Here is a 21,692-nt window from a genome sequence, read left to right as displayed (position 1 = left end):
AAGAAAACAAAAAACCCAACTCCATGTTCAGATTTCAAAACCTGAGCCCATTTCCCCTCGAATTCTGCTGTCTTCTGTTCTTGGATTCCTTTTCCTCCAAGAAAGGAAGCAGCACCTAAGCCACCATCAGGAAAGCCAGAAAGAAGGCGGCAGGGAGCCCTTTGGGACGGGGATCTCCCCTTGCTGCAGACAGTTCTCCAGGAACCGTTCGAGACGTATCAAAGACCCCATCTGTCCTGAACTGGTGATGGCTTCAATTCGGGGAAAATATTCTTCCTTTATGAGTAGCATCATCTTCCAGAACTGAAGCTGGTACTGTTTCATGAGCGCATTCCCACATACCTCTAAGAAGTCAAAGAGAAGAGTGGCGGTCACATCTGCCAGAGGCTCCATGTTCAGGAGCTGTGCCAGCCAGCGCCAGCCATGGTTTAAGCCATGAGGATGAGCCCCTTGTCTCTCTGCATAAGGCCAGCGGAGTTGAATGATAGCAGCGTAGAGACGAATCATGCCAGACATCCTCTTCAGAAAGCTATCTTGTTGTTCTACTTTGGAATCCTTGACTTGGTAGCCAAGGAGCTTCTGATATTCTTCCGAGGCCATGCCCTCCTGGAAGGCTGGGTAGAAAGGCACGGAGTAAGGGCATTTTTTGTGAAGATGAGCAAGGATGAGTTCCCCCACTCTGGGATGGAGTTCCCAGATTCCGGATGCCACAGCAGCAATGGGGAATGCTGCTTCGTGATGAGAAGCCACTTCTTCTTCTCCTTGTTTCACGAATTTCTCTGCCAGCTTGTAGTGGACAAAGTCCAGGCCTTGTTGGTGGTTTGTCACTGACACAGACCGACCACCGCAGGGGACAGCTTTCCCCAAGAGCAGATTGTTGATCTTGTCAAAGATCTCCTTCAGCTGTGAGCCTGCTATTGTAGAGATCTGGCTCACAGGAATAGTGGCAGCTTTCTGCAGGTCCATTTTGATCTTCTTGGCCTCCTGATCTTTGCTATTGGTTAATGCATCAAAAGCCAAGACACATTGATTGGCAGCATCCTGTAGCTGCTGGTACCACTGCATGGTACCGTCTCCTGCTTTGACGTGGAGGCCTTCTCTCTGTTTCCCTCCGGGACACTGACCAGGATCTGGGGTCTCCTTCTCGGCTCTCGGCCGCTGCTCCAATTGCCCCTGTTTGTCCTCGCGCTCCTCTTCATCTGGCCTCCTCTTTTCCTCAGTAGCCTTGGCCATCTCCTGATGTAAACCAGTAAGCACGTGCCGCATTTCCTGCAGGGCCCGTTCTGCGGTGGCTTCATCTTCTGGGGCAGGAAAACCTCTCTCACTGGCGCTCCGAATGATGTCTGAAATAAGCGCACACAACTGGTCTCCCCTGCCTCCAAATGCAGACAGATCCCGTCTCGGTAGGCCGTTGTGCCGATAACTGGCACCCAGCTGCTGGTTGAGCTGCAGTGCCTCCTCTTGGAGGGCATAGAGACGCCGCCAGCGATCCTGGCCTTCTTCTTTCCTGAGCCGTCCTTGCCCCGTGTGCCTCGATGGCTGCTGCTCAGCCTCACGCAGCTTCGGGTGGAGCATGTGGGCTCTGTGACGATGTTCCTCTTGGAGCTGCTCCTGCTGACCCTGTGTTTCTCGTAAACTTTTCTCCATCCCTTCCCGAAGGTCCTGATACTCCTTGTGCTGTTTCCGTGACGTCCGTTCATCAAACCGCTTCAGCTGCTCTGAGGCCATCTCAGAGAGGAGCCTTGCCTTCCTCTCATGCTCTTCCTGCCTCTGCCTCAGTCCTCTAGTTCCCTTCAGCCTGTGTACCTCCTCATACAATCGAATGCATCCTTCCACCTCCGTTCCCCGCGAGGGGCGAAGTACCACAGATTTTGCCTGATGGAGTTCATCCTCCTGACGCCGAGTTCCACTTGGAGCTGCAAGGGAAACTGGCGAGGAGACCTTTGCATGTCTGGCAGGGGTCTGAGGAACAGACAGTACTTGGTCAGGAGCAGAAGAGAGCGATGAATCCTCAGAGGGAAGTCGATTCTGCTGAGAGGGAGGCAAGATGTGGTCCGCCACGCATCCAGAGGAAGTCGACCACTCAGGAATGGACATGCGTTCTTCCAAAGTCTCCTGGCCCCTCAACGGCCAGTTGCGGTGGTAGGACAAGGGTCCTCTGTCGGAGCTCCTCGGGGCCTGCAGGGCCTCCCAGCAGCGGCCCTCTGACGCCATCACCGCTTCCCGCACAGACCCGACCACGGCTTCCACGCCCGCGCCGGGCGGCAGCTCACAAGAAGAAAGGCTGGTCACAAGTCCGACACTCGAGTCGGCCGCCGTGGCCTATTCTATCTCAACTCAGAAGTTTCTTTACCAAAGAGAGAGGAGACAATAAAGTAGGAAAATGTACAGGGGATAGAAAAGTGATTTCTCCTCTCTCAATCCAGGCCGAGATTACTCACTACTGGCCTTCCTGGGTGAGAGATTTAATCAGGAGGACTCCTCCAAGATGGAAGCGAGCTCTCTCCAGAAACTAGGAGAGGAGTCAGCCTTTCCCTCACCCCACTAAAAAGTAGCCCAGGAGTCAAAGTCCAAGTCGGAACAGAGCTCCCAGCCTCAGTCTCTAGCTCAGCTCCCTCTCTCTCCAGTCAGGAGAGTAGCTCCACAAGAGTGACTCAAGTCCCAGGATCCTTGGCTTTTTATGGTGCTTTCTTGTCCCCTCCCCTCTTCACAGGGGCCAATCACAGTTTTAGAGGGCAGGGCTTCAGTGGGAACCAGTGCTCCCCTTCTGGAGGGGTGGCTACTCATCAAGAGGGTTCACACCTTCCTGGCTGTCTGGGATTCTGGAGGTGTGAACTCTGCTCAGAGGATTCACAAGTTTGGGCCATTTTGGCCAAGGCCTTTCACTGACTTCACATCTAAGTTCACACGGCCTGCCCATGCATCCTACCCTAGCCCCTCCACCCTAAGTTCACACTTAAGTTCACACCCTACTCATTCCTCCACACCTCACCCCTTTGCATTCTTTCCCCCAGCTAATGACCCTTCTTCCTCTGCCCCTCCTTCCCACCCCGCCCAATTCCATTCCCATACCCTTCCCACCTCTGATCCTTCTGGGCCTATGGGACAACACCAAACCCTCCCTCTCAGTGGCCCCAACCCTCCCCTTTCTTTCTCCCACCGACCCCATTGACAATGGATTAAGAAGCCTGGAAACAGGAACAGGAGTAGCCCGTGATTCGGATCGGTCATTCCCATTAAGGGAAGTACCCACTTTTAATGACAATGGAAACTCGGTGTCTGTAAGATGCCACACACCTTTTTAACCTTGAAGATTTAGATCAATTCAAGGAAGATCTGCCATCGTTTGAGGAAGAACCAATATGAATGATAAGAGGATTGGAGGGCGTATTCAGAACTTTTGACCCCACTTGGGTGGATGTTGGACATTGATTTAGAAACATTTTTGACAAAAAGAGGAGGGAAAAAAAACCAAATAAACACGTCATCTCTCTGGCTAATCAGAAGAGAAGAGAGGTAGGAAAGGACACTATTGGCCAACTGAAGAACCAGATTATACAAAACTTCACCAGGCCAGAGAAGCATTTTTGATAGGCCAAGAGAGCGTGCTCAGAAGGACCTGAAAAATGGTGAAACTTTGAAAGAACCCGACAAGAACTTGATGGAGACCCTTTCCCAGGTTATGGACGGACTTATTGACGTAGGAAATACGTATATGCACCTTGATTTGTCCAGAGAAAGGGACATTAGGCAAATACATAGGCAATTCGTAAGCTGAATAGTGCCAAAAAGAGCACAGAGACAAAAAAAACAAAAAAAAAAACGAGTGTGAGACTCGGGGAGGTTTGATAAGGGAGCCTTGAGAAGTACCTTTTAATTCTAGATCAACTGTCATGTCCAAGTCCGCTGGACATGTCTAAAGATGACTAAGTGACCTCGTACTTATCAACTAAGATACTTTATTAGCAATCAGTTAGTCTTATCGCTGCCCTGCCAGGGAAAAAGCACTCAGGTACCCCACAGTGGATGGACTCCAGTGTCAGAGAAGGAGAACTCTGGCCACCTGCAACAACCACACTTACATATAGGCACCACGCTATGACCCTAAAGACATAGCCAAAGGCGTAGGGAATGATTGCTCTCATGAAGACCCAAACAAGAATCCACTCTACCACGAGTTAGAAATAAAACTTTTATTAATGGTTTTAGAAGTGTATTCAATCATTCAGAGAACGAATCACTTCATATCACATTCGTATTAAAAAAAAAACTATTACACATATACATTATACACATCATCAAGGCATATAGATGTACCTACTGAGGTTAAAGGAGAAGGGTTCTTTTCTTCACAACAAATCTAAAATCTCCCAACAATTCAAGATCTGGATTTCCCTGAAGGACATAGGAGACCAGTGTCTTCTGGTTATTCTGCAGATTCATAACATCTATGTGTGCTCAACTTGTGGCTCCTTAAAACTCCCTCGACATTGAATACCGAGAGCACTGACCTCTGAATCTTAGATTAACTGCAAAAATTAAATGGGATTTGGCCACGATGTGGACAATTAAAGCAAAGCAAGCCCTAAGGAAATTAATACTCTGCAAAAGCTCCCAATACCGCCACTTTTAAACATCCATTTGGCTCATCCAACTCAACTGCATCTTTAGATGGGATATATATGCATTGCTGAAGGGACCATGCATTTTTTTTTAATTGAACAAACTCTCTCTGAACCACATATAATACAAAGTTGTGAGAAGCAAATCAACCAGAAGCCAGACATGATTCTAAACATAATAGGCTCTGGAATACACTTATGACGGTTTTACCAATGATCATTACCAAAAGCATTCTCCAAAGCTTTGCTCCTTTTCAAGGGATTTGGCTAAATATGAAGAGCTCGCTGTGCTCTGAAGCTAATGTCCAAACCGCTAGACAAATACAGACAAAGGGGAGGAAAAGGGAGACAGGTGCTGTGGCAGGAAGGGCACCGAACTTGGGGTTAGAAGACTTACGTTCACATCGTAACTTCATCACTGAAGAGCAAAGTAACTCTGAGCAAGCCACGAGCTTTCTGAGCCCGCGTCCTCATCTGGCAATCAGGGACAAGAGTAGGAATTACACTACCTCTCTGAACGAGTTTGTGGTAAGGAGCAAGATAACGGGAAAGCACTTTGTAACAGTAAAATGATGACCAATGTGAAGTGTTACCATCATAATTACAGACCAATAGCCGTTCTTTATGTCTTTCATGAAGAATCAAAGTGCAGTTCCTTTCCCTGTCATGGTCGTGAAAGCCAATTGTCTTGGTGACTCCTGTTTCTGCGAGGTGAAGACTTCTTTCCGTAATTCATGATGAAGTTTGAGAAGACGTCCAAACTGTGAAAACCACCTGGGCCTGGCCATGAGATTTAAAAAAAAAGAAAACAAAAAACCCAACTCCATGTTCAGATTTCAAAACCTGAGCCCATTTCCCCTCGAATTCTGCTGTCTTCTGTTCTTGGATTCCTTTTCCTCCAAGAAAGGAAGCAGCACCTAAGCCACCATCAGGAAAGCCAGAAAGAAGGCGGCAGGGAGCCCTTTGGGACGGGGATCTCCCCTTGCTGCAGACAGTTCTCCAGGAACCGTTCGAGACGTATCAAAGACCCCATCTGTCCTGAACTGGTGATGGCTTCAATTCGGGGAAAATATTCTTCCTTTATGAGTAGCATCATCTTCCAGAACTGAAGCTGGTACTGTTTCATGAGCGCATTCCCACATACCTCTAAGAAGTCAAAGAGAAGAGTGGCGGTCACATCTGCCAGAGGCTCCATGTTCAGGAGCTGTGCCAGCCAGCGCCAGCCATGGTTTAAGCCATGAGGATGAGCCCCTTGTCTCTCTGCATAAGGCCAGCGGAGTTGAATGATAGCAGCGTAGAGACGAATCATGCCAGACATCCTCTTCAGAAAGCTATCTTGTTGTTCTACTTTGGAATCCTTGACTTGGTAGCCAAGGAGCTTCTGATATTCTTCCGAGGCCATGCCCTCCTGGAAGGCTGGGTAGAAAGGCACGGAGTAAGGGCATTTTTTGTGAAGATGAGCAAGGATGAGTTCCCCCACTCTGGGATGGAGTTCCCAGATTCCGGATGCCACAGCAGCAATGGGGAATGCTGCTTCGTGATGAGAAGCCACTTCTTCTTCTCCTTGTTTCACGAATTTCTCTGCCAGCTTGTAGTGGACAAAGTCCAGGCCTTGTTGGTGGTTTGTCACTGACACAGACCGACCACCGCAGGGGACAGCTTTCCCCAAGAGCAGATTGTTGATCTTGTCAAAGATCTCCTTCAGCTGTGAGCCTGCTATTGTAGAGATCTGGCTCACAGGAATAGTGGCAGCTTTCTGCAGGTCCATTTTGATCTTCTTGGCCTCCTGATCTTTGCTATTGGTTAATGCATCAAAAGCCAAGACACATTGATTGGCAGCATCCTGTAGCTGCTGGTACCACTGCATGGTACCGTCTCCTGCTTTGACGTGGAGGCCTTCTCTCTGTTTCCCTCCGGGACACTGACCAGGATCTGGGGTCTCCTTCTCGGCTCTCGGCCGCTGCTCCAATTGCCCCTGTTTGTCCTCGCACTCCTCTTCATCTGGCCTCCTCTTTTCCTCAGTAGCCTTGGCCATCTCCTGCTGTAAACCAGTAAGCACGTGCCGCATTTCCTGCAGGGCCCGTTCTGCGGTGGCTTCATCTTCTGGGGCAGGAAAACCTCTCTCACTGGCGCTCCGAATGATGTCTGAAATAAGCGCACACAACTGGTCTCCCCTGCCTCCAAATGCAGACAGATCCCGTCTCGGTAGGCCGTTGTGCCGATAACTGGCACCCAGCTGCTGGTTGAGCTGCAGTGCCTCCTCTTGGAGGGCATAGAGACGCCGCCAGCGATCCTGGCCTTCTTCTTTCCTGAGCCGTCCTTGCCCCGTGTGCCTCGATGGCTGCTGCTCAGCCTCACGCAGCTTCGGGTGGAGCATGTGGGCTCTGTGACGATGTTCCTCTTGGAGCTGCTCCTGCTGACCCTGTGTTTCTCGGAAACTTTTCTCCATCCCTTCCCGAAGGTCCTGATACTCCTTGTGCTGTTTCCGTGACGTCCGTTCATCAAACCGCTTCAGCTGCTCTGAGGCCATCTCAGAGAGGAGCCTTGCCTTCCTCTCATGCTCTTCCTGCCTCTGCCTCAGTCCTCTAGTTCCCTTCAGCCTGTGTACCTCCTCATACAATCGAATGCATCCTTCCACCTCCGTTCCCCGCGAGGGGCGAAGTACCACAGATTTTGCCTGATGGAGTTCATCCTCCTGACGCCGAGTTCCACTTGGAGCTGCAAGGGAAACTGGCGAGGAGACCTTTGCATGTCTGGCAGGGGTCTGAGGAACAGACAGTACTTGGTCAGGAGCAGAAGAGAGCGATGAATCCTCAGAGGGAAGTCGATTCTGCTGAGAGGGAGGCAAGATGTGGTCCGCCACGCATCCAGAGGAAGTCGACCACTCAGGAATGGACATGCGTTCTTCCAAAGTCTCCTGGCCCCTCAAAGGCCAGTCGCGGTGGTAGGACAAGGGTCCTCTGTCGGAGCTCCTCGGGGCCTGCAGGGCCTCCCAGCAGCGGCCCTCTGACGCCATCACCGCTTCCCGCACAGACCCGACCACGGCTTCCACGCCCGCGCCGGGCGGCAGCTCACAAGAAGAAAGGCTGGTCACAAGTCCGACACTCGAGTCGGCCGCCGTGGCCTATTCTATCTCAACTCAGAAGTTTCTTTACCAAAGAGAGAGGAGACAATAAAGTAGGAAAATGTACAGGGGATAGAAAAGTGATTTCTCCTCTCTCAATCCAGGCCGAGATTACTCACTACTGGCCTTCCTGGGTGAGAGATTTAATCAGGAGGACTCCTCCAAGATGGAAGCGAGCTCTCTCCAGAAACTAGGAGAGGAGTCAGCCTTTCCCTCACCCCACTAAAAAGTAGCCCAGGAGTCAAAGTCCAAGTCGGAACAGAGCTCCCAGCCTCAGTCTCTAGCTCAGCTCCCTCTCTCTCCAGTCAGGAGAGTAGCTCCACAAGAGTGACTCAAGTCCCAGGATCCTTGGCTTTTTATGGTGCTTTCTTGTCCCCTCCCCTCTTCACAGGGGCCAATCACAGTTTTAGAGGGCAGGGCTTCAGTGGGAACCAGTGCTCCCCTTCTGGAGGGGTGGCTACTCATCAAGAGGGTTCACACCTTCCTGGCTGTCTGGGATTCTGGAGGTGTGAACTCTGCTCAGAGGATTCACAAGTTTGGGCCATTTTGGCCAAGGCCTTTCACTGACTTCACATCTAAGTTCACACGGCCTGCCCATGCATCCTACCCTAGCCCCTCCACCCTAAGTTCACACTTAAGTTCACACCCTACTCATTCCTCCACACCTCACCCCTTTGCATTCTTTCCCCCAGCTAATGACCCTTCTTCCTCTGCCCCTCCTTCCCACCCCGCCCAATTCCATTCCCATACCCTTCCCACCTCTGATCCTTCTGGGCCTTTGGGACAACACCAAACCGTCCCTCTCAGTGGCCCCAACCCTCCCCTTTCTTTCTCCCACCGACCCCATTGACAATGGATTAAGAAGCCTGGAAACAGGAACAGGAGTAGCCCGTGATTCGGATCGGTCATTCCCATTAAGGGAAGTACCCACTTTTAATGACAATGGAAACTCGGTGTCTGTAAGATGCCACACACCTTTTTAACCTTGAAGATTTAGATCAATTCAAGGACGATCTGCCATCGTTTGAGGAAGAACCAATATGAATGATAAGAGGATTGGAGGGCGTATTCAGAACTTTTGACCCCACTTGGGTGGATGTTGGACATTGATTTAGAAACATTTTTGACAAAAAGAGGAGGAAAAAAAACCAAATAAACACGTCATCTCTCTGGCTAATCAGAAGAGAAGAGAGGTAGGAAAGGACACTATTGGCCAACTGAAGAACCAGATTATACAAAACTTCACCAGGCCAGAGAAGCATTTTTGATAGGCCAAGAGAGCGTGCTCAGAAGGACCTGAAAAATGGTGAAACTTTGAAAGAACCCGACAAGAACTTGATGGAGACCCTTTCCCAGGTTATGGACGGACTTATTGACGTAGGAAATACGTATATGCACCTTGATTTGTCCAGAGAAAGGGACATTAGGCAAATACATAGGCAATTCGTAAGCTGAATAGTGCCAAAAAGAGCACAGAGACAAAAAAAAACAAAAAAAAACGAGTGTGAGACTCGGGGAGGTTTGATAAGGGAGCCTTGAGAAGTACCTTTTAATTCTAGATCAACTGTCATGTCCAAGTCCGCTGGACATGTCTAAAGATGACTAAGTGACCTCGTACTTATCAACTAAGATACTTTATTAGCAATCAGTTAGTCTTATCGCTGCCCTGCCAGGGAAAAAGCACTCAGGTACCCCACAGTGGATGGACTCCAGTGTCAGAGAAGGAGAACTCTGGCCACCTGCAACAACCACACTTACATATAGGCACCACGCTATGACCCTAAAGACATAGCCAAAGGCGTAGGGAATGATTGCTCTCATGAAGACCCAAACAAGAATCCACTCTACCACGAGTTAGAAATAAAACTTTTATTAATGGTTTTAGAAGTGTATTCAATCATTCAGAGAACGAATCACTTCATATCACATTCGTATTAAAAAAAAAAACTATTACACATATACATTATACACATCATCAAGGCATATAGATGTACCTACTGAGATTAAAGGAGAAGGGTTCTTTTCTTCACAACAAATCTAAAATCTCCCAACAATTCAAGATCTGGATTTCCCTGAAGGACATAGGAGACCAGTGTCTTCTGGTTATTCTGCAGATTCATAACATCTATGTGTGCTCAACTTGTGGCTCCTTAAAACTCCCTCGACATTGAATACCGAGAGCACTGACCTCTGAATCTTAGATTAACTGCAAAAATTAAATGGGATTTGGCCACGATGTGGACAATTAAAGCAAAGCAAGCCCTAAGGAAATTAATACTCTGCAAAAGCTCCCAATACCGCCACTTTTAAACATCCATTTGGCTCATCCAACTCAACTGCATCTTTAGATGGGATATATATGCATTGCTGAAGGGACCATGCATTTTTTTTTAATTGAACAAACTCTCTCTGAACCACATATAATACAAAGTTGTGAGAAGCAAATCAACCAGAAGCCAGACATGATTCTAAACATAATAGGCTCTGGAATACACTTATGACGGTTTTACCAATGATCATTACCAAAAGCATTCTCCAAAGCTTTGCTCCTTTTCAAGGGATTTGGCTAAATATGAAGAGCTCGCTGTGCTCTGAAGCTAATGTCCAAACCGCTAGACAAATACAGACAAAGGGGAGGAAAAGGGAGACAGGTGCTGTGGCAGGAAGGGCACCGAACTTGGGGTTAGAAGACTTACGTTCACATCGTAACTTCATCACTGAAGAGCAAAGTAACTCTGAGCAAGCCACGAGCTTTCTGAGCCCGCGTCCTCATCTGGCAATCAGGGACAAGAGTAGGAATTACACTACCTCTCTGAACGAGTTTGTGGTAAGGAGCAAGATAACGGGAAAGCACTTTGTAACAGTAAAATGATGACCAATGTGAAGTGTTACCATCATAATTACAGACCAATAGCCGTTCTTTATGTCTTTCATGAAGAATCAAAGTGCAGTTCCTTTCCCTGTCATGGTCGTGAAAGCCAATTGTCTTGGTGACTCCTGTTTCTGCGAGGTGAAGACTTCTTTCCGTAATTCATGATGAAGTTTGAGAAGACGTCCAAACTGTGAAAACCACCTGGGCCTGGCCATGAGATTTAAAAAAAAAGAAAACAAAAAACCCAACTCCATGTTCAGATTTCAAAACCTGAGCCCATTTCCCCTCGAATTCTGCTGTCTTCTGTTCTTGGATTCCTTTTCCTCCAAGAAAGGAAGCAGCACCTAAGCCACCATCAGGAAAGCCAGAAAGAAGGCGGCAGGGAGCCCTTTGGGACGGGGATCTCCCCTTGCTGCAGACAGTTCTCCAGGAACCGTTCGAGACGTATCAAAGACCCCATCTGTCCTGAACTGGTGATGGCTTCAATTCGGGGAAAATATTCTTCCTTTATGAGTAGCATCATCTTCCAGAACTGAAGCTGGTACTGTTTCATGAGCGCATTCCCACATACCTCTAAGAAGTCAAAGAGAAGAGTGGCGGTCACATCTGCCAGAGGCTCCATGTTCAGGAGCTGTGCCAGCCAGCGCCAGCCATGGTTTAAGCCATGAGGATGAGCCCCTTGTCTCTCTGCATAAGGCCAGCGGAGTTGAATGATAGCAGCGTAGAGACGAATCATGCCAGACATCCTCTTCAGAAATCTATCTTGTTGTTCTACTTTGGAATCCTTGACTTGGTAGCCAAGGAGCTTCTGATATTCTTCCGAGGCCATGCCCTCCTGGAAGGCTGGGTAGAAAGGCACGGAGTAAGGGCATTTTTTGTGAAGATGAGCAAGGATGAGTTCCCCCACTCTGGGATGGAGTTCCCAGATTCCGGATGCCACAGCAGCAATGGGGAATGCTGCTTCGTGATGAGAAGCCACTTCTTCTTCTCCTTGTTTCACGAATTTCTCTGCCAGCTTGTAGTGGACAAAGTCCAGGCCTTGTTGGTGGTTTGTCACTGACACAGACAGACCACCGCAGGGGACAGCTTTCCCCAAGAGCAGATTGTTGATCTTGTCAAAGATCTCCTTCAGCTGTGAGCCTGCTATTGTAGAGATCTGGCTCACAGGAATAGTGGCAGCTTTCTGCAGGTCCATTTTGATCTTCTTGGCCTCCTGATCTTTGCTATTGGTTAATGCATCAAAAGCCAAGACACATTGATTGGCAGCATCCTGTAGCTGCTGGTACCACTGCATGGTACCGTCTCCTGCTTTGACGTGGAGGCCTTCTCTCTGTTTCCCTCCGGGACACTGACCAGGATCTGGGGTCTCCTTCTCGGCTCTCGGCCGCTGCTCCAATTGCCCCTGTTTGTCCTCGCACTCCTCTTCATCTGGCCTCCTCTTTTCCTCAGTAGCCTTGGCCATCTCCTGCTGTAAACCAGTAAGCACGTGCCGCATTTCCTGCAGGGCCCGTTCTGCGGTGGCTTCATCTTCTGGGGCAGGAAAACCTCTCTCACTGGCGCTCCGAATGATGTCTGAAATAAGCGCACACAACTGGTCTCCCCTGCCTCCAAATGCAGACAGATCCCGTCTCGGTAGGCCGTTGTGCCGATAACTGGCACCCAGCTGCTGGTTGAGCTGCAGTGCCTCCTCTTGGAGGGCATAGAGACGCCGCCAGCGATCCTGGCCTTCTTCTTTCCTGAGCCGTCCTTGCCCCGTGTGCCTCGATGGCTGCTGCTCAGCCTCACGCAGCTTCGGGTGGAGCATGTGGGCTCTGTGACGACGTTCCTCTTGGAGCTGCTCCTGCTGACCCTGTGTTTCTCGGAAACTTTTCTCCATCCCTTCCCGAAGGTCCTGATACTCCTTGTGCTGTTTCCGTGACGTCCGTTCATCAAACCGCTTCAGCTGCTCTGAGGCCATCTCAGAGAGGAGCCTTGCCTTCCTCTCATGCTCTTCCTGCCTCTGCCTCAGTCCTCTAGTTCCCTTCAGCCTGTGTACCTCCTCATACAATCGAATGCATCCTTCCACCTCCGTTCCCCGCGAGGGGCGAAGTACCACAGATTTTGCCTGATGGAGTTCATCCTCCTGACGCCGAGTTCCACTTGGAGCTGCAAGGGAAACTGGCGAGGAGACCTTTGCATGTCTGGCAGGGGTCTGAGGAACAGACAGTACTTGGTCAGGAGCAGAAGAGAGCGATGAATCCTCAGAGGGAAGTCGATTCTGCTGAGAGGGAGGCAAGATGTGGTCCGCCACGCATCCAGAGGAAGTCGACCACTCAGGAATGGACATGCGTTCTTCCAAAGTCTCCTGGCCCCTCAACGGCCAGTCGCGGTGGTAGGACAAGGGTCCTCTGTCGGAGCTCCTCGGGGCCTGCAGGGCCTCCCAGCAGCGGCCCTCTGACGCCATCACCGCTTCCCGCACAGACCCGACCACGGCTTCCACGCCCGCGCCGGGCGGCAGCTCACAAGAAGAAAGGCTGGTCACAAGTCCGACACTCGAGTCGGCCGCCGTGGCCTATTCTATCTCAACTCAGAAGTTTCTTTACCAAAGAGAGAGGAGACAATAAAGTAGGAAAATGTACAGGGGATAGAAAAGTGATTTCTCCTCTCTCAATCCAGGCCGAGATTACTCACTACTGGCCTTCCTGGGTGAGAGATTTAATCAGGAGGACTCCTCCAAGATGGAAGCGAGCTCTCTCCAGAAACTAGGAGAGGAGTCAGCCTTTCCCTCACCCCACTAAAAAGTAGCCCAGGAGTCAAAGTCCAAGTCGGAACAGAGCTCCCAGCCTCAGTCTCTAGCTCAGCTCCCTCTCTCTCCAGTCAGGAGAGTAGCTCCACAAGAGTGACTCAAGTCCCAGGATCCTTGGCTTTTTATGGTGCTTTCTTGTCCCCTCCCCTCTTCACAGGGGCCAATCACAGTTTTAGAGGGCAGGGCTTCAGTGGGAACCAGTGCTCCCCTTCTGGAGGGGTGGCTACTCATCAAGAGGGTTCACACCTTCCTGGCTGTCTGGGATTCTGGAGGTGTGAACTCTGCTCAGAGGATTCACAAGTTTGGGCCATTTTGGCCAAGGCCTTTCACTGACTTCACATCTAAGTTCACACGGCCTGCCCATGCATCCTACCCTAGCCCCTCCACCCTAAGTTCACACTTAAGTTCACACCCTACTCATTCCTCCACACCTCACCCCTTTGCATTCTTTCCCCCAGCTAATGACCCTTCTTCCTCTGCCCCTCCTTCCCACCCCGCCCAATTCCATTCCCATACCCTTCCCACCTCTGATCCTTCTGGGCCTTTGGGACAACACCAAACCCTCCCTCTCAGTGGCCCCAACCCTCCCCTTTCTTTCTGCCACCGACCCCATTGACAATGGATTAAGAAGCCTGGAAACAGGAACAGGAGTAGCCCGTGATTCGGATCGGTCATTCCCATTAAGGGAAGTACCCACTTTTAATGACAATGGAAACTCGGTGTCTGTAAGATGCCACACACCTTTTTAACCTTGAAGATTTAGATCAATTCAAGGAAGATCTGCCATCGTTTGAGGAAGAACCAATATGAATGATAAGAGGATTGGAGGGCGTATTCAGAACTTTGGACCCCACTTGGGTGGATGTTGAACATTGATTTAGAAACATTTTTGACAAAAAGAGGAGGGAAAAAAAACCAAATAAACACGTCATCTCTCTGGCTAATCAGAAGAGAAGAGAGGTAGGAAAGGACACTATTGGCCAACTGAAGAACCAGATTATACAAAACTTCACCAGGCCAGAGAAGCATTTTTGATAGGCCAAGAGAGCGTGCTCAGAAGGACCTGAAAAATGGTGAAACTTTGAAAGAACCCGACAAGAACTTGATGGAGACCCTTTCCCAGGTTATGGACGGACTTATTGACGTAGGAAATACGTATATGCACCTTGATTTGTCCAGAGAAAGGGACATTAGGCAAATACATAGGCAATTCGTAAGCTGAATAGTGCCAAAAAGAGCACACAGAAAAAAAAAAACAAAAAAAACGAGTGTGAGACTCGGGGAGGTTTGATAAGGGAGCCTTGAGAAGTACCTTTTAATTCTAGATCAACTGTCATGTCCAAGTCCGCTGGACATGTCTAAAGATGACTAAGTGACCTCGTACTTATCAACTAAGATACTTTATTAGCAATCAGTTAGTCTTATCGCTGCCCTGCCAGGGAAAAAACACTCAGGTACCCCACAGTGGATGGACTCCAGTGTCAGAGAAGGAGAACTCTGGCCACCTGCAACAACCACACTTACATATAGGCACCACGCTATGACCCTAAAGACATAGCCAAAGGCGTAGGGAATGATTGCTCTCAGGAAGACCCAAACAAGAATCCACTCTACCACGAGTTAGAAATAAAACTTTTATTAATGGTTTTAGAAGTGTATTCAATCATTCAGAGAACGAATCACTTCATATCACATTCGTATTTAAAAAAAAAACTATTACACATATACATTATACACATCATCAAGGCATATAGATGTACCTACTGAGGTTAAAGGAGAAGGGTTCTTTTCTTCACAACAAATCTAAAATCTCCCAACAATTCAAGATCTGGATTTCCCTGAAGGACATAGGAGACCAGTGTCTTCTGGTTATTCTGCAGATTCATAACATCTATGTGTGCTCAACTTGTGGCTCCTTAAAACTCCCTCGACATTGAATACCGAGAGCACTGACCTCTGAATCTTAGATTAACTGCAAAAATTAAATGGGATTTGGCCACGATGTGGACAATTAAAGCAAAGCAAGCCCTAAGGAAATTAATACTCTGCAAAAGCTCCCAATACCGCCACTTTTAAACATCCATTTGGCTCATCCAACTCAACTGCATCTTTAGATGGGATATATATGCATTGCTGAAGGGAGCATGCATTTTTTTTTAATTGAACAAACTCTCTCTGAACCACATATAATACAAAGTTGTGAGAAGCAAATCAACCAGAAGCCAGACATGATTCTAAACATAATAGGCTCTGGAATACACTTATGACGGTTTTACCAATGATCATTACCAAAAGCATTCTCCAAAGCTTTGCTCCTTTTCAAGGGATTTGGCTAAATATGAAGAGCTCGCTGTGCTCTGAAGCTAATGTCCAAACCGCTAGACAAATACAGACAAAGGGGAGGAAAAGGGAGACAGGTGCTGTGGCAGGAAGGGCACCGAACTTGGCGTTAGAAGACTTACGTTCACATCGTAACTTCATCACTGAAGAGCAAAGTAACTCTGAGCAAGCCACGAGCTTTCTGAGCCCGCGTCCTCATCTGGCAATCAGGGACAAGAGTAGGAATTACACTACCTCTCTGAACGAGTTTGTGGTAAGGAGCAAGATAACGGGAAAGCACTTTGTAACCGTAAAATGATGACCAATGTGAAGTGTTACCATCATAATTACAGACCAATAGCCGTTCTCTATGTCTTTCATGAAGAATCAAAGTGCAGTTCCTTTCCCTGTCATGGTCATGAAAGCCAATTGTCTTGGTGACTCCTGTTTCTGCGAGGTGAAGACTTCTTTCCGTAATTCATGATGAAGTTTGAGAAGACGTCCAAACTGTGAAAACCACCTGGGCCTGGCCATGAGATTTAAAAAAAAAAAAAACAAAAAACCCAACTCCATGTTCAGATTTCAAAACCTGAGCCCATTTCCCCTCGAATTCTGCGGTCTTCTGTTCTTGGATTCCTTTTCCTCCAAGAAAGGAAGCAGCACCTAAGCCACCATCAGGAAAGCCAGAAAGAAGGCGGCAGGGAGCCCTTTGGGACGGGGATCTCCCCGTGCTGCAGACAGTTCTCCAGGAACCGTTTGAGACGTATCAAAGACCCCATCTGTCCTGAACTGGTGATGGCTTCAATTCGGGGAAAATATTCTTCCTTTATGAGTAGCATCATCTTCCAGAACTGAAGCTGGTACTGTTTCATGAGCGCATTCCCACATACCTCTAAGAAGTCAAAGAGAAGAGTGGCGGTCACATCTGCCAGAGGCTCCATGTTCAGGAGCTGTGCCAGCCAGCGCCAGCCATGGTTTAAGCCATGAGGATGAGCCCCTTGTCTCTCTGCATAAGGCCAGCGGAGTTGAATGATAGCAGCGTAGAGACGAATCATGCCAGACATCCTCTTCAGAAAGCTATCTTGTTGTTCTACTTTGGAATCCTTGACTTGGTAGCCAAGGAGCTTCTGATATTCTTCCGAGGCCATGCCCTCCTGGAAGGCTGGGTAGAAAGGCACGGAGTAAGGGCATTTTTTGTGAAGATGAGCAAGGATGAGTTCCCCCACTCTGGGATGGAGTTCCCAGATTCCGGATGCCACAGCAGCAATGGGGAATGCTGCTTCGTGATGAGAAGCCACTTCTTCTTCTCCTTGTTTCACGAATTTCTCTGCCAGCTTGTAGTGGACAAAGTCCAGGCCTTGTTGGTGGTTTGTCACTGACACAGACCGACCACCGCAGGGGACAGCTTTCCCCAAGAGCAGATTGTTGATCTTGTCAAAGATCTCCTTCAGCTGTGAGCCTGCTATTGTAGAGATCTGGCTCACAGGAATAGTGGCAGCTTTCTGCAGGTCCATTTTGATCTTCTTGGCCTCCTGATCTTTGCTATTGGTTAATGCATCAAAAGCCAAGACACATTGATTGGCAGCATCCTGTAGCTGCTGGTACCACTGCATGGTACCGTCTCCTGCTTTGACGTGGAGGCCTTCTCTCTGTTTCCCTCCGGGACACTGACCAGGATCTGGGGTCTCCTTCTCGGCTCTCGGCCGCTGCTCCAATTGCCCCTGTTTGTCCTCGCACTCCTCTTCATCTGGCCTCCTCTTTTCCTCAGTAGCCTTGGCCATCTCCTGATGTAAACCAGTAAGCACGTGCCGCATTTCCTGCAGGGCCCGTTCTGCGGTGGCTTCATCTTCTGGGGCAGGAAAACCTCTCTCACTGGTGCTCCGAATGATGTCTGAAATAAGCGCACACAACTGGTCTCCCCTGCCTCCAAATGCAGACAGATCCCGTCTCGGTAGGCCGTTGTGCCGATAACTGGCACCCAGCTGCTGGTTGAGCTGCAGTGCCTCCTCTTGGAGGGCATAGAGACGCCGCCAGCGATCCTGGCCTTCTTCTTTCCTGAGCCGTCCTTGCCCCGTGTGCCTCGATGGCTGCTGCTCAGCCTCACGCAGCTTCGGGTGGAGCATGTGGGCTCTGTGACGACGTTCCTCTTGGAGCTGCTCCTGCTGACCCTGTGTTTCTCGGAAACTTTTCTCCATCCCTTCCCGAAGGTCCTGATACTCCTTGTGCTGTTTCCGTGACGTCCGTTCATCAAACCGCTTCAGCTGCTCTGAGGCCATCTCAGAGAGGAGCCTTGCCTTCCTCTCATGCTCTTCCTGCCTCTGCCTCAGTCCTCTAGTTCCCTTCAGCCTGTGTACCTCCTCATACAATCGAATGCATCCTTCCACCTCCGTTCCCCGCGAGGGGCGAAGTACCACAGATTTTGCCTGATGGACTTCATCCTCCTGACGCCGAGTTCCACTTGGAGCTGCAAGGGAAACTGGCGAGGAGACCTTTGCATGTCTGGCAGGGGTCTGAGGAACAGACAGTACTTGGTCAGGAGCAGAAGAGAGCGATGAATCCTCAGAGGGAAGTCGATTCTGCTGAGAGGGAGGCAAGATGTGGTCCGCCACGCATCCAGAGGAAGTCGACCACTCAGGAATGGACATGCGTTCTTCCAAAGTCTCCTGGCCCCTCAACGGCCAGTCGCTGGGGTAGGACAAGGGTCCTCTGTCGGAGCTCCTCGGGGCCTGCAGGGCCTCCCAGCAGCGGCCCTCTGACGCCATCACCGCTTCCCGCACAGACCCGACCACGGCTTCCACGCCCGCGCCGGGCGGCAGCTCACAAGAAGAAAGGCTGGTCACAAGTCCGACACTCGAGTCGGCCGCCGTGGCCTATTCTATCTCAACTCAGAAGTTTCTTTACCAAAGAGAGAGGAGACAATAAAGTAGGAAGATGTACAGGGGATAGAAAAGTGATTTCTCCTCTCTCAATCCAGGCCGAGATTACTCACTACTGGCCTTCCTGGGTGAGAGATTTAATCAGGAGGACTCCTCCAAGATGGAAGCGAGCTCTCTCCAGAAACTAGGAGAGGAGTCAGCCTTTCCCTCACCCCACTAAAAAGTAGCCCAGGAGTCAAAGTCCAAGTCGGAACAGAGCTCCCAGCCTCAGTCTCTAGCTCAGCTCCCTCTCTCTCCAGTCAGGAGAGTAGCTCCACAAGAGTGACTCAAGTCCCAGGATCCTTGGCTTTTTATGGTGCTTTCTTGTCCCCTCCCCTCTTCACAGGGGCCAATCACAGTTTTAGAGGGCAGGGCTTCAGTGGGAACCAGTGCTCCCCTTCTGGAGGGGTGGCTACTCATCAAGAGGGTTCACACCTGCCTGGCTGTCTGGGATTCTGGAGGTGTGAACTCTGCTCAGAGGATTCACAAGTTGGGGCCATTTTGGCCAAGGCCTTTCACTGAGTTCACATCTAAGTTCACACGGCCTGCCCATGCATCCTACCCTAGCCCCTCCACCCTAAGTTCACACTTAAGTTCACACCCTACTCATTCCTCCACACCTCACCCCTTTGCATTCTTTCCCCCAGCTAATGACCCTTCTTCCTCTGCCCCTCCTTCCCACCCCGCCCAATTCCATTCCCATACCCTTCCCACCTCTGATCCTTCTGGGCCTATGGGACAACACCAAACCCTCCCTCTCAGTGGCCCCAACCCTCCCCTTTCTTTCTGCCACCGACCCCATTGACAATGGATTAAGAAGCCTAGAAACAGGAACAGGAGTAGCCGGTGATTCGGATCGGTCATTCCCATTAAGGGAAGTACCCACTTTTAATGACAATGGAAACTCGGTGTCTGTAAGATGCCACACACCTTTTTAACCTTGAAGATTTAGATCAATTCAAGGAAGATCTGCCATCGTTTGAGGAAGAACCAATATGAATGATAAGAGGATTGGAGGGCGTATTCAGAACTTTGGACCCCACTTGGGTGGATGTTGAACATTGATTTAGAAACATTTTTGACAAAAAGAGGAGGGAAAAAAAACCAAATAAACACGTCATCTCTCTGGCTAATCAGAAGAGAAGAGAGGTAGGAAAGGACACTATTGGCCAACTGAAGAACCAGATTATACAAAACTTCACCAGGCCAGAGAAGCATTTTTGATAGGCCAAGAGAGCGTGCTCAGAAGGACCTGAAAAATGGTGAAACTTTGAAAGAACCCGACAAGAACTTGATGGAGACCCTTTCCCAGGTTATGGACGGACTTATTGACGTAGGAAATACGTATATGCACCTTGATTTGTCCAGAGAAAGGGACATTAGGCAAATACATAGGCAATTCGTAAGCTGAATAGTGCCAAAAAGAGCACACAGAAAAAAAAAAACAAAAAAAACGAGTGTGAGACTCGGGGAGGTTTGATAAGGGAGCCTTGAGAAGTACCTTTTAATTCTAGATCAACTGTCATGTCCAAGTCCGCTGGACATGTCTAAAGATGACTAAGTGACCTCGTACTTATCAACTAAGATACTTTATTAGCAATCAGTTAGTCTTATCGCTGCCCTGCCAGGGAAAAAACACTCAGGTACCCCACAGTGGATGGACTCCAGTGTCAGAGAAGGAGAACTCTGGCCACCTGCAACAACCACACTTACATATAGGCACCACGCTATGACCCTAAAGACATAGCCAAAGGCGTAGGGAATGATTGCTCTCAGGAAGACCCAAACAAGAATCCACTCTACCACGAGTTAGAAATAAAACTTTTATTAATGGTTTTAGAAGTGTATTCAATCATTCAGAGAACGAATCACTTCATATCACATTCGTATTAAAAAAAAAAACTATTACACATATACATTATACACATCATCAAGGCATATAGATGTACCTACTGAGGTTAAAGGAGAAGGGTTCTTTTCTTCACAACAAATCTAAAATCTCCCAACAATTCAAGATCTGGATTTCCCTGAAGGACATAGGAGACCAGTGTCTTCTGGTTATTCTGCAGATTCATAACATCTATGTGTGCTCAACTTGTGGCTCCTTAAAACTCCCTCGACATTGAATACCGAGAGCACTGACCTCTGAATCTTAGATTAACTGCAAAAATTAAATGGGATTTGGCCACGATGTGGCAAATTAAAGCAAAGCAAGCCCTAAGGAAATTAATACTCTGCAAAAGCTCCCAATACCGCCACTTTTAAACATCCATTTGGCTCATCCAACTCAACTGCATCTTTAGATGGGATATATATGCATTGCTGAAGGGACCATGCATTTTTTTTTAATTGAACAAACTCTCTCTGAACCACATATAATACAAAGTTGTGAGAAGCAAATCAACCAGAAGCCAGACATGATTCTAAACATAATAGGCTCTGGAATACACTTATGACGGTTTTACCAATGATCATTACCAAAAGCATTCTCCAAAGCTTTGCTCCTTTTCAAGGGATTTGGCTAAATATGAAGAGCTCGCTGTGCTCTGAAGCTAATGTCCAAACCGCTAGACAAATACAGACAAAGGGGAGGAAAAGGGAGACAGGTGCTGTGGCAGGAAGGGCACCGAACTTGGGGTTAGAAGACTTACGTTCACATCGTAACTTCATCACTGAAGAGCAAAGTAACTCTGAGCAAGCCACGAGCTTTCTGAGCCCGCGTCCTCATCTGGCAATCAGGGACAAGAGTAGGAATTACACTACCTCTCTGAACGAGTTTGTGGTAAGGAGCAAGATAACGGGAAAGCACTTTGTAACCGTAAAATGATGACCAATGTGAAGTGTTACCATCATAATTACAGACCAATAGCCGTTCTCTATGTCTTTCATGAAGAATCAAAGTGCAGTACCTTTCCCTGTCATGGTCGTGAAAGCCAATTGTCTTGGTGACTCCTGTTTCTGCGAGGTGAAGACTTCTTTCCGTAATTCATGATGAAGTTTGAGAAGACGTCCAAACTGTGAAAACCACCTGGGCCTGGCCATGAGATTTAAAAAA

The 21,692-nt window shown here is 48.8% G+C and overlaps 4 protein-coding genes across 4 annotated transcripts; all 4 read right to left on the bottom strand.

Moving 5' to 3' along the window:
- Positions 1-126: 126 nt before the first annotated feature.
- Positions 127-3,045, bottom strand: LOC130458439 (mRNA export factor GLE1-like). The gene has a single exon (XM_056824196.1). The coding sequence runs from the start codon at positions 2,212-2,214 to the stop codon at positions 127-129; it is 2,088 nt and encodes a 695-aa protein (XP_056680174.1). The 5' UTR covers positions 2,215-3,045.
- Positions 3,046-4,178: 1,133 nt separating this feature from the next.
- Positions 4,179-8,469, bottom strand: LOC130458431 (mRNA export factor GLE1-like). The gene has a single exon (XM_056824187.1). It carries the CDS (start codon positions 7,636-7,638, stop codon positions 5,551-5,553), a length of 2,088 nt encoding a protein of 695 aa, XP_056680165.1. The 5' UTR covers positions 7,639-8,469; the 3' UTR covers positions 4,179-5,550.
- A 2,504-nt stretch (positions 8,470-10,973) lies between these two features.
- LOC130458108 (mRNA export factor GLE1-like) lies at positions 10,974-13,061 on the bottom strand. Its single transcript, XM_056821086.1, has one exon. The coding sequence runs from the start codon at positions 13,059-13,061 to the stop codon at positions 10,974-10,976; it is 2,088 nt and encodes a 695-aa protein (XP_056677064.1).
- Positions 13,062-16,396: 3,335 nt separating this feature from the next.
- On the bottom strand, positions 16,397-18,659 carry LOC130458452 (mRNA export factor GLE1-like). Its single transcript, XM_056824213.1, has one exon. The coding sequence runs from the start codon at positions 18,482-18,484 to the stop codon at positions 16,397-16,399; it is 2,088 nt and encodes a 695-aa protein (XP_056680191.1). The 5' UTR covers positions 18,485-18,659.
- Positions 18,660-21,692: the final 3,033 nt, after the last annotated feature.

The sequence above is a fragment of the Monodelphis domestica genome, chromosome 3, assembly GCF_027887165.1.
Source record: "Monodelphis domestica isolate mMonDom1 chromosome 3, mMonDom1.pri, whole genome shotgun sequence".
Lineage (NCBI taxonomy): Eukaryota > Metazoa > Chordata > Mammalia > Didelphimorphia > Didelphidae > Monodelphis > Monodelphis domestica.
The sequence above is the reverse complement of the archived record's forward strand: the minus strand, read 5'-3'. Positions and strand labels throughout refer to the sequence as shown.